Source organism: Phoenix dactylifera, chromosome 2 (genome assembly GCF_051530095.1).
Source record: "Phoenix dactylifera cultivar Ajwa chromosome 2, Ajwa_hap1_PhDact_Kaust_v1.1, whole genome shotgun sequence".
Taxonomy (NCBI): domain Eukaryota; kingdom Viridiplantae; phylum Streptophyta; class Magnoliopsida; order Arecales; family Arecaceae; genus Phoenix; species Phoenix dactylifera.
Genome location: NC_143191.1, coordinates 31,832,867 through 31,847,958, shown reverse-complemented (window position 1 = coordinate 31,847,958; position 15,092 = coordinate 31,832,867). Strand labels below are relative to the sequence as shown.

Below are 15,092 nucleotides of genomic sequence, written 5' to 3'. Positions count from 1 at the left end.
TATGGCGCCTAAAGAGATGGAACTACCTAGGTCAAAACGTCCATGCATTTGCAATACTTTGAACAAGCTTCACAATCAACAAACAACAAGAGAAATGTAGCTTTGGAGGTAGAGTCTTATAGTAAAAGCCTACGATGGAGGAGTAGGAAAGAAATACCTCATCGATCATCTTTTTATTGAAGCATAGATGGATTTATCATATATTTTTGTACACCCTATTAGTTTGTAGTAGAGCTGATCAAAACCTGGGCCGGGCTCGGGCCGGGCTCTACAGCAGAAATTAGGCCCGATGGCTATGCCCAGGCCCGGCCCGGCCCGATTGTCGAGCTTAAATTTTTGTCCAAGCCCAATCCGACTTTATAAATCTGATCCCAGACCCGACCCGACAGGCCCGATTTTTCTTTATTTGGAATCTGGAAATGGGCCAGAATGGCCCAACAGCTTAATGAGCTCTCTAAAACTAGATGTATTTTTCTATCTTTATATATAAAATACGGGCCGGGCCGAGCTATTTTAAAAAGTTTTCAGGCCCGATTCAATTTTTTGGTTGGGCCGCTTTTCCTTTCCAGGCCCGACCCATGGGCCTTTTTTTAATGCCCAAGCCCGAAAAATTTAGGGCCGGGCTGGGTGGGCTAGAAGACCCGTGATCAGCTCTAGTTTGTAGTGAGCTCAAGAATATTATTTAGTTAATTACATAGTATGTTTTTGATTTGGATTTGTTATTGTATAGTTGTGAAATTTTTTCTATATTGCAACTCTCGAATAAGAAGATGCAGTTTTTTAGAAATATTTTGAAGCTCAAAGATGCAAGATTTGCTCCATTCTGCATCATAATTTGTGATTAACGTAAAATAATTTTTCATTAAAGCGATTCTTGAGGGACGCTGGAATCCCCCCACCTTTTTAAATTTTTGCCTTCAATCGTACGTACAGCGCTGAAAGCCCGAGCGATTCCGTCCGTCTGCAGCGAAGTAATGGATCTCGTCCCGTTTCAGCGATCCCACGTATTTCACCCAATGGGTATTTGCCACGTACCCCAGTCATCGATCGCTAGGTTCAGACAAGCTGGGTTCGACCTCCCCGAGCCCCCAGCGAGACAGACCATCCTCCCGACTCCGGTCTCTCAGACACGAGAGCGGCGGCGGCGGCGAGGGAAAGGAGGAGAAGGAGGAGGAGGTGGTGGGGATGCATTCCTTCGGCTACCGCGCAAACGCCGTCGTGACGTTCGCCGTCACGATCCTGGCGGTGATGTGCTCTCTTGCCTCCCTCTCGGACAACTTCAACGTCCCCACCCCCACCGCTGACGTCAAGGTATCCGACCGACCTCTTCCACTCCGTTCCCGAATTCGGTAGATGACACGCTTAGAGAAAACCCTAGACCGCTATACCCTAGAAATTGGCTTTCTTTTCATTTCAAATCGATCCTTGGGAACCGGATGCGTCGAGTTTGAAACGCAGTCACGTCCTATTATCGACTCATCTAGCTAATGATGATGATTCGTCTAGATTCACTTGTGGATTTTCGGGGGTGACTCTTAGACCAAGGGAGGTTTATTTTACTCCCTTCTTGTTTTTTCCTTTAAAGAGGTTAATTAAACCCGTAAAAAGGGTTTTAAAGATCGTTATGTTTTGATACGATTTTTCAGGCAACTTTGCTATTTTGAGATGTGGGTAGTTGCAGTATGTTGGAGATGTTGATATAATGTTTAAGGCTATTTGATTTAAGATAAGACGTCTTCAACCATCAGGAATTTAGTGCAATTATAAGTTTGTGACCGATGAGCTCTTTAAAGATTAGGTTTTTCTTCTGTGTATATATTAATAAAAAATTGTTAAAACTGAAGATAAATTTGCCCTCTTGTTTGGTGCCTAATCTTGAACTTCGCAATATTAAAGAGTTATGACTAAATAGCATTTTTTTTTTAATTTAAGCTTTGGTGTTTGTGTTCAATTTTCATATTTTACTTTCTAGTTTTTAATATCCTTTCCCCTCTTCCTATTTATGTTTTGAGAAAACACCTTCTTTCTCCTCAAAGGTGTTTGGTATTTTGTTACTTCCACCATGCATAATTATTTTGCAGGTCTTAAACATAAACTGGTTCCAGAAGCAACCAAACGGAAATGATGAGGTGATTCTCTGTTCTTGTAACAATCCTCTTATTTCAAATCATATTACATGTCTGATGCAGTAATAGTTTTTCCTAATAACTTAATATTTTCCTTCTTTATCTTTTTTCCCCCACGGACAAATGGAATTTCAATAGTGCATTACAACCCATGATTTTTAAGGTTCTTTGACTCTCCTATTTGTTGGGCAAATGATAATTACGAATTAAATCATTCACAACAACTGTTGCAAACGTGATCCTGTTTTTATTATCAGTTTATCTGATTCCATAGGGTAGACCAAGGTTCCCATCACAGCCAATATCTCTGTGTGTGTTAGAATTGGGCAGTCACCAATAAGATTCTGACCCATGTCCCATCCTTTATTAGCTTGACTGATATAAAATGGCATATCTTGAGATATCAGCTGATATTCACCTTTTTTACTACCTTAAGTGAGTTTTGTGATCGATGGTCTCAAAATTATTGCCAACAAATGCTAGTCAATATCAATTTTACTGTATTATTTGACATTTTGATATATTGGTTCCGATACATCAACAGGGATCTTGGAAAACTCGCATTCTGGTTGATCTCAGTATTGGTCACTGACAGATGACTAATTTCTCACCTTTAGAAATTTAGGGGTAGACTTCCATCAAGCATCATTTGTTTCCTAAACTTGAAGTTATGTGTATGTTTTTGTGCTTAGAGCAGGATGTTTAACAATTCCCAAGTCCCGCTACATCTTGGTGCTTAAATTTCTATTGCTTTAGGTAACTGTAAGTTGGAGCCCTGTTATCAAAGTGGTGATCGTTGGACAATCAAAAGAATTCTTTAAGTAGGAGGTGATTACAATTAACAAACCCACCTACTGTGGCGAAGTTGTCTTCTTCTAAAATGTGAGAAAAAAAGGAAATTCCCTATTTAGGTAGTTAAAATTATTTGCTGAGGTGATGTTAGAATAGGCAAGCTAGTGGTTTATGTATTGCTTTGATGTTAAGATCGTTACAAAGGGTGGTGGAGAAAAGGAGAAAAGACTACATCTGCTGGGTCAGGTAAGAAAAGTGGATTCTAAAGGATACCCTACATTACCGCATTTGGGTTTTGTAAGGGAACCTGACTCTTTATGATGGTTAATTGAGGGAAACAGCAATCTGCACAAGCTTGATGAAGGCATAGAAGTTGATCTTCTATTAGTTGCAAACTTCTGTGACTAAAGCCTATTGCTTGATCGTATTTCATGCTGGAGATGACTGCAATTGAGTGAATGATTTGAAAGTGCATTAATAGAAGGGTTCCCAGTTAAAAGAGGTCAGAAGGGTCTTAAGTCTCAACAATATGTTTTGAGAAAGTTTAAGAATGCTTGTTTGCAAGCTAGGAGCTTTCAACCCCAGCACTTTGTACAATATGCTTTAGGGGATGGGAAGTCACAAAAGTGCTGGAGTTCTTGTGATTGGTCTTTTTATTCCAAAGGAAGTCTTAAGTTCAGATCTCTACATATCCATATCTGATATGGGGAAAAATGGATCGTCCAGCCCACAACTAAAAGGCCGCCCAGTTTCGGCCCAGTGAACGTCAACAACCATCAGCTGAATCTTCACGTCGGCCCAGAGTCAGCTCGACTTCGGGACTTCGCCAAAAGCTCCACCAACTTCAGATATTCGCCAACTCCCCCGACCAAGCTTGGGGTACCTCCAGACATTTGCTGATCCGCTCCGACCAAGCTCGGGGCGCCTACCCCAGCAGTACGCCCTGACCCTCGAGCTCGGGGCGCTCCACTGAGCACGCCTCGGAATCCGGAAAGCCGAGCTACTTCCAGCACTCGCCAAGCCGACCTCGTCAAACGCATGATACGAATACTTAACAAGCTCGGTCTCGCCAACGACTGCACCCATGTGCGGGCCTACGCCCACCTACGTGGCCGTACTTGACAACACTACCGTGTCACGTCTCCATAACCGGCTTTCAACAATCAGATGACACCTTGACTACTCCGGCCATACTCTGCCGTGACTGTCAACACCTTACCGTTCTCAAGAACGTGCAGTACCTCACGCCACCAGCCAGCCTAAGCTGCGCGCCATCCGACTCAGAGCCACGCCCCCTCATGATGAGGGCTAACAGTGCCTCCGCCACCTGGGTCACTCCGCCGAGACTATAAATAGCTCGGTCAGGTAACTTCTAAGGGACTTTTGATGGACCAAATTTACCCCACTCTAACTTGATCGTTGGAGGGACCTCATTGGAAACACCGGTGAGGCTTTGTGCAGGTCCGCGGCCGTCGCGCAGGAGGTAGCTTCCGTCTTTCCCTTTCAACCACTGGCGGCTCCCTCGACTCCACCGGCATGGTTACTCTCGGGCCAAATTTGAACCACAACAATATCATTGGCTGAATGAGGCCGGAGGACATTCAAATCGTAGTCTTGTTTTAAGTGGAAAATCAGGCTTAGAATATAGAAGACTACCAGAACCAATCATTTAGTATGATGTTACTTTGTCCAGTGAGGGAACAACTTGTGCCTTTTTGGAGAACAAGTACGGGAGGGTTAAAAATGGAAGGTCAGTGAAGATTGACCTGATGTGGGAGAGGCATCCTTGCATTGAATTGTTGAATCGAAGAAAGCTAGGTTCTCTTACTTTCGAAACCAAAAATATAGTTGTACTTTGAAACCCTGTGAATGAAATTCATTAGGAGAGTCACGAATCAATCTACTTTAACAACTGTTTGGTGTTAATTCTTTGTTTAAAGGGCTTCAGAGCCAAATAAGTGCTTTTTTTTTTCAATCGTCAAATAGGTAGTTGCTAGGCCGATCTTGGAGGATGGCTTTCCAGCTTATGTTGAATTGAAAGCTATATAAATTTTGAGTTGAACATCGCATGATTTAAATTATGAGAAGCGGGAGCAGGTATGGGGAACTGTCTTTGGGGAAAAAAAGGAAAGAAGAGGAAGCACTAGGAAGAGGGTCCAAGAACAATTGTTCTAAGAGATTCTGAAGCATCATGGAAGTCAATCTGTTCTGCACCATAATGGGAGGTGATATTCTTACATAAGATTGCATCATGGAAGTTGCCACAAACTCATAGATTCTGTGGTCTTGAGGATTGTTGGACTTTTCGGTGATGGTTGCCTTCCTGCCAGTGGTGATCTCTTCTTGCACTTAATGAAAGTTTTGTTTTATGATGGTCACCGAAACATGCTGACATTCATATATCGTTCTACATTTCCTATCCTTCTCTCCTGCATATTGTATACTAAGTACTGGCAGGGATGTGAGTAGATGTTAGGGAGGGTGGAGTTAAGAAGAAGAGGAAGAGAAGATTTAGCGAGAGAACATTGATCACATGGCCCTTCTGAGGGTTAGGGGCTTAGATGCTTCGGTTCAGATATCTAGGTGGCCTTCGTGAGGGAAGAAGGGAATATGAAGAGCATTGGAAGGAAGATTTACAGCACAATGAAACAGAACTTCATATTTTAGTTTGGAGGATAATTGTAATGTTTCCATAGTTTATTTCATATGATTTTATCATATATATGTTGTGCTTACAGAGAATGAAAGATTAACTAGGGTATCCTAAATTGCTGCAATGAATGTAAAGAAAAAGGCCAAAATTCGAGCTAACCTTCTAGGAGAAGGTGGAACAAATAAAAAAAGGTATTTTGCAATTTATAGACGAATTTGGACAATGTAGTATCCTACACTGCTGCCAGGAATGTTAAAAAAAAAACTAAAATTTGAGCTAACCTTCTAGAAGAAGGTACAACGAAGGAAAAAAAAGACATTTCACAATTTATAGATGAATTCGAACAACAAAGGCGTACCGAGATGAAAATTGAGAAATGGATAAGAGAGCTATTTTGGCACAGAAGTATACTGCACCGTACCGAACTAATAAGGTACTAATATGGTACCTGGTATCGAGATTGCGGACCTTGATTTAGGCCTTGCTTGGTCAAGGGTAGTGAAACAGCTAGTTTAAATGGGTTAGCTGGAACTTTATTGGGTGAAGAAGTGGAGGGTTAGCTAGGTTAAAACTATGCCACTATTTTGGCAGAATGTCTTTAATCAGTTGCTTTGGATTAACTATGTTAGCTAAAGCAAAAGGTGACTGTCCCCATTTACCTCTCCTTTGAATTGCTATAGATGGTCGCAAAAAAGTGACTATTTGGCTGGATAAGCAGGATAAGAAGAGATTCTTGTGTACCCAAACTAAACGGGGCCTAAAGGATGCAAGAGTAAGCTGGATGGTTAACATTGCTGTGATGGATGTTGTATGAAAGAAGAGATGGTACTCAAATTGGAAGAAGTTGGATCAGATGGATTTTCCAAAAAATATTATGAACATTCTGAAGAAAAAGGTTTTCCAAAAAATAGATGCAGGGCACACTCGTTTACTGTATAGGATCAATAGAGAGTGAAAAAATTACAGCATTAGAGGATAAGTGAAAAAAAGGTTGTTTCACAAGATCTGTTTTATTGAAGGAAGATGCATTATAGGCAACGTTCAAATAAAGTAGTTGTACCACTGCCTGGCACAAAAAGCAGAGAGCTGGCTTTGTTTGCAAGATAGCCAGGAGAAGGCTTATCATAATATAGTTATCTGTTATTGGTAATGAGGTTGGACTATTAAATCATCATGGCCTAACTATTTATCAGTGTTTCTATTGGTGACTGCCTTGGTCAAGTTGCTAGATTCCTGTGATAGTTTAGTGAATTTAGTCTATGTGGGGGCACTTCTGGTGATGGGGCCATTGAAGCTAAATATCAAATGGACTTTAATGTTGTAATAACCAACCTTGTACTGTATACTTTGTAACAATACCCTTAAGGCCATTAAGATGAGTTCTGGCTCTTTGATGTTGTGAACTTGAGAAGCAAACGTTGAAAGGTTGCAAAAGAGCTTAGTTTGACAGCCAGTGACCTGATATGTACAATTGTGATAGGTCGTAGTCCTCATATCTGGTAAATGAACACAAGGCAATGGTGTTGTATCTAATTCAAAGCTCTATATGAAAGGAGTATTCCCGATTTCATCAGAAAAAAATAGGTTTTCTAGCACATGCTTGCATACTGTAGCATACATTGGCAGATTTGCACGTGTTCCCATCCTCCCAAGCTGTTGTGCCAGCACTTATGTTTTTGGAATCATCTTTCTTTTGGTATTCTAGCAAAGTATTTTTACTCTAGCTGGACATAATTGTGTACAGTTGACTGCTTTACATTTTTGTTATATAATAATATAAATGTTGTATTATTAAACTCTGATCTGGTTAAATTTTGCATCCAATAAAAATGGGATATATTATGCTGGTAAAAGCTTAGGATACATACCTATTGATGGTGGTATTGTTAAATGCATATTTCACATCGCTGCTGAAACACACTTTATAAGTTGATGAAACGATCATTGCTTTTTGTGCTTTATTCTTATTACCACTTTTTCTGTCTTACCTAGGTCAGCTTGACATTGAATGCCTCGGCCGATCTTTCATCTATGTTCACTTGGAATACTAAACAGGTATTTATTGTATAAATTGTTTATAATTTGCAATCAATTTATTAATAAAGTGGATATAAGTGCTAGCTATTTGTTCTTATCTAATAATCTGCTGTTATAGTATTTAATATCATCATTCGTATATGTCATATTTACTTGCTGTAGTGGCTTATGATACCTATTCTTTGCATTCAGGAGTTCAAACTTGATTTAATCATTATTTTTCTGATATATTTTTTTAATTATGCTATGATGCAGGTATTTGTTTTTGTAGCAGCTGAGTATGAGACCCCTCAAAATGCCTTGAATCAGGTAAGTTGATAATGTATTACTTTATTACTATCAGTAAGGCTGTTCTCTTACTGATTATTAATCTTCTAAAATCTAATATTTTGGCTTTAATACGTTTACGCCATACATGTGTACATGTACATTGAATTCAAATTTAACCATGTGCTTTTCATCATGTGTTACTGTCGTACAAAATGATTCTTTTCTTACTTATGGTGCACTGAGTAGTTTTTATGGAGTTGTTAAATGAATAATTGAATCTCATTTTTTGTATGGCATTGACTCAAAATATATAGAGAGATAGAACTTTGTGATTATTATTTTGGTGAATATAACTTCATGACATATGGCAACTACAATAAAAAGTAAAAGGCCCTAACTTAATCAAACCCCACACTCAGAGGGGGGGAACATGGTATCTTTATAGTCAGAGATTGGGGGGCAATCAGGGAAGTACTAGATGATGTGGGACCTCGTGAATAAGTTTGCAATCTCAATGAAGTGATAGGGCATAAACAATGTACTTAATACTATAAATGGCTATAGGCAACCGATTAAGTTGTGTACTGCTCAAACGAGCCCCTTGATGAGTTGATCTTATTGATTAATTAGCATTAGAAAGGAACCCTCCTAGTTAAAAGAGGGATGGAGTGATAAGTATTAGTGCTTGAAAGAAGGACAATGGAACCATCCTAAACAGCCCGATTCAGGGCGTGCTGGGCTGTATTGGTGGTAGACCAATACAGTTTTAGCAAGCAAAATAAGAAATCGGCAATGGAGGGGGAGAGGGAGAAGAAAAGAGAGGAAAAGAGAGATAGAGGGGGGGAGGGAGGGGGGAGAGAGATGCCAGGAGAGGGAGAGAGGGAGGATGTTCCGACTTCACTTAAAGAAACGAAATTTTTTTTAAAAAAAGGGCCGAGCACTGTCGAACGGGCCAAGCCCTTATTTCGTTCGAAACAATGCTCCGCCCAACGTGTGGATGACCAAAGGAGGAGAGGAGGGATTCCGAGCCCCCCCCCTCCCTCTCCTAGCATCTCTCATCCCCCTCCCTCTCCCCCTCTCTCTCTCCACCCCCCCTCTAAGCCTTTGTTTCGTTCGAAACAGGGCTATGCCCAATGGGGCTTGCGAACGACTGGAGGAGAGGAGGGCTTTTGAGCCCCCCCTTCTTCCTCTCCCGGCATCTTTCTCTCCCCCTCCATCTCCCTCTCTCTCTCTCCCACTCCAAGCCTCTGTTTTATTTGAAACAGGGCTCCACCTAGTGGGGCTTCTGGACAACCAGAGGAGAGAGGGGCTTCCAAGCCTCCCCCCTCCCTCTCCCTCCCTCCCCCCTCTCTCTCTTTTCCTCTCTCACCTTCTCCCCCCCCTTCGGTTTTCCTTTTTCGATACATATTGGAATGGGACGGTACCGTACTGTATCGTACTGCTGGCCTACCGACACTCGTGCTAATTCTGGTATTGTGGACCTTGCTTGAAACACTGTCAACTTTTTACAAATGCTAGAACTTAGTAGCAAGAATATTCCATTTAGGGCCATGCACCGGCTTCCGAATCTCCTTGAAACTCGTATAACATCAGCATCCTAGGTGATATCTTATTATCTTTAAGAGACCTGCTTCCGTACTGGTATATGACCTACTCCAAGTAACTAAGTGGTAGAAGCCTTATGATAACTCAAGAGCTCCAAAAATGGCTTGGTTATTCGAATATAATGATGACCAAGAGATAAACAATTGATGTGACAAAGGTCAAGATGTAAGTGGATGATAATAACAAAATGGATATGATTTTTTTGAAGGTGGATTGGTGTGGTAAGTCCTTCAAATGTGTAGAACTTGAAGGCATGAGAGTCGTACTTGCAATTGGTTGCCATGAAGAGGAGGTAGAAGAACAAAGAAATATGAAATAGAGCTGCTGTTGCAGTGGCATAGAACCCTTAAGAAGGAAATACTCAGTGAAATGCTAAGCAGATAGCATTATACAATAAGATAAAACTATGCAATAGAGTCATAACACCATTATCCTTTCTAAGCATGATTGTATCCTGAGAAGAGATCAGAGTGAACAGAAAGCTTCATAAGCACATGTGATGAATGGAGGAAGAAAGTGCATGCACCTAAAATCCCATAAACAGAGATAAAAAGGTGGCTGAAAGAGACCTAATGAGAATGAGAAAATAGTGAGAGAAATAAGGCTATATAATTGATTAGTTATTTAGCTGGAAGGATGGCCATAGTCCAAAACTGAGTGGGAATATAGGCAAAATAAAAAGAACTCAATTTCGAATCCTCAATTATTCCTGATGCTTCTATTTTGCAAAACCATCTGGATTAGGCGCCTAAAGATGTGATAACTGAGGGATGAGGTTTTGAGCAACAAGAAGGGCAGAGATTCTCAAGATTGTGTTGGAGTGCAAATGATTGTGGCACTTGGTGAAAATTGGGTATACAAATCAAAGAAGTGAAATGACCAACTGTCGAGATGGTGTTCTTTGTTAATTTATGCAAATAAGTGGTTCAGTTACATGAAGCTACTTTAGAACAACTCAATATACTTGAGTTTTTACATGATTAAATCCAAAAAGAAGAAATGCACCTAATAATTGATATTCTGTGAAATAAGACTTTATTTCCCGCTACAAATCTGGAAAATCCATGTGTACGAATTCTGCAATCAGTATGGGCCTAAAATACAGTTCCTACAACTTAAAAATAAGGTACTCCACACCAGGCCTGTATTGATCACAGGATTGCGCAGTAACTATCATGTATTGCCGTGCCAAGTTGTGCCAGTCATATGCCTCACCACATGCCAGGGTTCCTGGCAAATAGAACGGATTATTGGCTGATCATATCAGTCGGTGCTGGTGCATGCTTGATTGTTAAGCACTAGCAGAAATCAGCATGAACAATAAAGGGTACTACCATGCCCGTACCTTATTGGCAGGAACATATTGTACAATACAGACAAGCAGGGCTTAGTACCTCGATCCATGCCAGCAACCTTTGCATACTCAAAATAGTATTGTCAAGTTTCTGCAACAATGAAGATGCTATAAAATGATAAAGCCAAATGCTGCAAAGTTTATAAGAATATATGGATAAGATAATGGAACTACTGCTGTCTGAAACCTGTTACTTGAAGCAAAAGGACCTAAAAACGCATCACCTCCAATTTATGTATTACTTTAATGTCATTACATTGAAAACAATGTGAGAAAATAAAATTTTGTACGTTCCTAATATTAGTATCTCTCATTTCTCATCTATGAGAGAGTAAGGTGGCATTCTTTGTACCGGGTCAAATATATCTTAGCATTTTCCACTGTGTCAATTATTCTTGGGGAAGGCTACTAGATTTAACTATTTTGTGTTAAGCATATGTTTTGGATATTCTTGATGGAGGGACCTGATGATAATTTGTAGGAATTCAGTTAATGCGGATGTAGGTATTCTAAGATTCTGAAACTAGGTTGGGAATGATTTTGGTTCCAGCTGTGTAAGAATCTCAAACTAGTAGATGGTAGGGAACCTGAGATGGCTGTTTATATGCACAAGATTGAAGTTCTTCTGTATGGACAGCAGTTGTGAACAAATTCAGAATGGGCTCCCCTGGCCCGTTTAGTTCTAAGGGGTTCCATAATGTCCAAAAAGAGATTGCTCGCTGGTGTGGCTCTTGGAAGAGCCTGTGGTTTATGTTGGTTCTTTATTACTACTAATGCTCTGAGGTCAATACAGATATGTCAAGCATGTAGTTCTATAATATTTATGATGTCAATGCTTTATTAATGATCAGCGAATAGCTGAGCAGACAACTCTTGGTAGAAACTATTTACATGCTTTTATATTCATATGACAGGTTTCACTTTGGGATGGAATAATACCATCAAAAGAGCATGCTAAATTTTGGATTCACACGACAAACAAGTACCGTTTTATTGACCAGGTAAGCCGCTCAAGCCTTCTGTGTGATTACTGATTACTGTAATTGTCACCATATCTTCTTGCATCACGTCAAGTTCCTTTTTCCAGTTCATTGGACATCATGCACAACTTAACCTATGCATCTGCAATAATACATACATGTATAATTGTTTAGCCAAGCAGTGTATCATGTCCAGTAGTTCATAAAATTCTAAAATTCATAAACTGAACTGAGTTTGCAAAGATTCTGTCTTCTGATGGAATCACGCTCTTCCCACGATCATTCTGAATTATTCTTTATTATGAAATCAGAAAACTTCAGATGCCTAAGGGATTGGCCCATATCCTGTGGCATCACTCTGTCCTTTGCTTATAATCTTTTGCTCAAACAGTCGCCTGTGTGCATGTGTTTTTCCAGTTAGTGTAAGCTTGTGAAAAGTCCAAAGAGCACGCCATCTCTATGTCAATTTGTCAGTACGTTTCTAAAATGAATACAGTTTAGCTTTACACAACTTTACCACCCTTCACTTTTTGCGTGCAGGGAAGCAATCTCAGGGGCAAGGATTTCAACTTGACGCTGCACTGGCATGTCATGCCCAAGACTGGCAAGATGTTTGCTGATAAAATAGTTATGACCGGGTATCACCTCCCTGAGGAGTACAGATAGAAGGATGTGCGTTATTTCCTCCCTTTTTGTTTAATTTTGAGGGATAGGCACAGTGGTATATCACTATGATCGAATTGACCAGACATTCAAATATCAGAGGACAAAGATTGAGACTTCACTGACCTTTTGTACTTTAGATCTGGTTTTGGTCTCTCGTATCATCCTTTTGCGGCCCCACATAAATTAAGGCGGGCAGCAAATATTTTTTGGTAAAATTAGACGTGCTTTATTCTTCTTCTTCTTCTTCCTTTATTTATTTATTTATCTATTTAAGCAAAATGTTACAGAGAATTACCAACCCTTCCCCAATAAAGTAGTATTACAACTAATGTCGGCCAAACTGACCTGAATCGGCCAGTTCCGCCCATTTCGAACCGTACCGGTGGCTCACCGGTATGGTTTCGGTTCAGAAAATGGAACATATTTATAGAGCTGGAGAAAGAAAAGAAAAGGAGAGCGAGTCGAGGAGGAAGAAAGAGAGGATGCCGGCGGAGGGCTTGCGAGGGGGCTGCGGGCCTTTGCTGGCATTTTTTTCGTTCGCTTCTCCGCTCTTTCTTTTCTTCTCGTTCTTCCTCTCCTCCATCTGTTCTGCTGTGTCGGTATAGGCTCAATACGGCACGATACGGGTCCGTATTGAGCTATTTCGCTGGAAAATTGGTACGGGTCCGGTATTGATTTCTCCGGTTTTGCTGAATAAAATTTAGTAAATTATTTCTTCTCTGTCTGAGGTATTAAATTGATCGGTGGAAAGTAAGGGTACATTTTAGTCATTGTAAAAAGGGTACAATGATCTCTGACGACAAAGCATATGTTGCAGCTGGCTTTGAATTTTTTTTTCGGGTAATTCCTGAGAGTTGATGCAGATTAACTATAAGCTTTGCAAAAGTTTTACTGACTTGATCATCTAAGCTCTGAAGCTATTCATTGGTGAACAATTCTACCTCTCTCTTGCCAAGAGATTATATAGTGCTCTGGCAATAAGATGGTGAACCTACATTTCATATCAAACATTTCATTGCATTGACATGCTTTTTAAAGCACAAATCAAGTTTGCATCCGCTTTCTTTTCTACTTCTCGTCATTATTTTTAAATCTGAAAGATGTCGGCTGTTCAATGGAGCATTCTCTGTTGCGAAAGAATCAAATAACCCAGCTCAGTTTAGGGCTTTCAAGTAGATTTCAGAAAATGGTGTCATATGGGCAATTCAATGATTTATAGAATTCATCAGTGATGAAGTAAATGTAAATATAGCTATTTGAACCACCAAAAGTCAGGTTGCCCTCCGCTGAGGCTCTGTTCTAGCATTTTAAAAGAAAGTAGTATATAATTCGATCAATAGAATTCCACGGCATTATTTGTTACGGTCTGTTCTCTAATATAACAATGATCATTAAACTTTATGGAGACATAGTCAAGGCTTTAATTAGGATGTTATTAAGACTTAGAGGCTCAAACCCTGCTTAGATTCTCTCCAAACTTGTTAACATATGGTCCAGATTGGCTTTAAAATTATATAGAAATATAACAAACTTATTTTTATGAAATTGTATAAGCTCTATGACTACTAGATAATTATAGTTTTAAATATCTTATAAATTTTTTGATTATATTTTTGAAATCATACAATTGTTTATTTTTTTAAGAGAGAGGGATGGAGACCTTACTCAACACTATAATTACTTAAATTTGAATACTTAGAATGGAGCATCTAGGATCCAAATCCAGAATCTCTGGTTGTTAAATAAAGGGTGCGCCCATTGGGATAAACTCTAATTCCCCATGCTGTTGGAAGAGGAAGAGGCTGGTGACAATCCTGGAACTCCTGCTATGTTTATACGAGGAAGAGGCGATTCACCATGGCATTATTTAATTAGATGCTTGTAGCAACCCATACCCCAAACCTCTAACTGCTTTAAGTTTGAATTAGAAGGTAACAACCCATATCCCTAAATAGCAGCTCCCTTTAGCATTGTTTTCAATATTAACCATTAATTATATGCTCTTTTGACTATGTTTTAGGAATAAGAAAATTATGTTTGGTAGATCAGATGATATTAGCTGTTATAGTTTTTCCAGCAAAGTAGCCCATCACTGCTTAAGGTGATAGCCATGACAGTATTCCGGAAATCATGCTTCTAAAAGTTATTGGTAATACTTGTCAATATTTTTTGAAAAATGGATTGGAGCAAGAAAATATATGAGAGTAGAGCAGATTTATGCTGAATCGAGACAACAGATATCAAGGATCTACAACGATATTCCTCATCGATCACCAAAATAAAAATTTTTGTACAAATCTTGCATGTAATCAACAATATGTAGAGCTGGGCAGGCATTTCTTCGAATTAATTACTCCTACCCAAAAAAGGATGAATTAATTACAGCAAGAGAGGTAATATACGACCATGACCAGAGACAGAGAAAGATGGTGAAAAAAAGGAAGAAATAATAGATGAGGAGAATGGAGGGAAAGACAGTTGATGGAGTGCTATTGGAGAATAGCAGCCTCGCTCAAGAAGGATGTAAAGATTATGGTAATTGTCGAGGAGAGCTGGAAGAGGGAAAGTCAAAGAGAGACGGCGATGGAGGCCTCTCTGAAAGAGGCTTA

At 39.8% G+C, this 15,092-nt stretch overlaps 1 protein-coding gene across 2 annotated transcripts; it reads left to right on the top strand.

Annotated features, from left to right (window-relative positions):
* Window positions 1-1,074: 1,074 nt before the first annotated feature.
* LOC103711484 (signal peptidase complex subunit 3B-like) lies at window positions 1,075-12,717 on the top strand. 2 transcript variants are annotated; one of them, XM_008797635.6, is made up of 6 exons: window positions 1,078-1,311; window positions 2,082-2,129; window positions 7,564-7,626; window positions 7,864-7,917; window positions 11,752-11,838; window positions 12,358-12,717. In XM_008797635.6, the coding sequence occupies exons 1-6, from the start codon at window positions 1,186-1,188 to the stop codon at window positions 12,481-12,483; spliced, it is 504 nt and encodes a 167-aa protein (XP_008795857.1). In that variant the 5' UTR covers window positions 1,078-1,185; the 3' UTR covers window positions 12,484-12,717. The 2 variants fall into 2 exon arrangements, with proteins under 2 accessions (XP_088572025.1, XP_008795857.1); XM_088715899.2 differs by lacking the exon at window positions 2,082-2,129 and having other exon boundaries at window positions 1,075-1,311.
* Window positions 12,718-15,092: the final 2,375 nt, after the last annotated feature.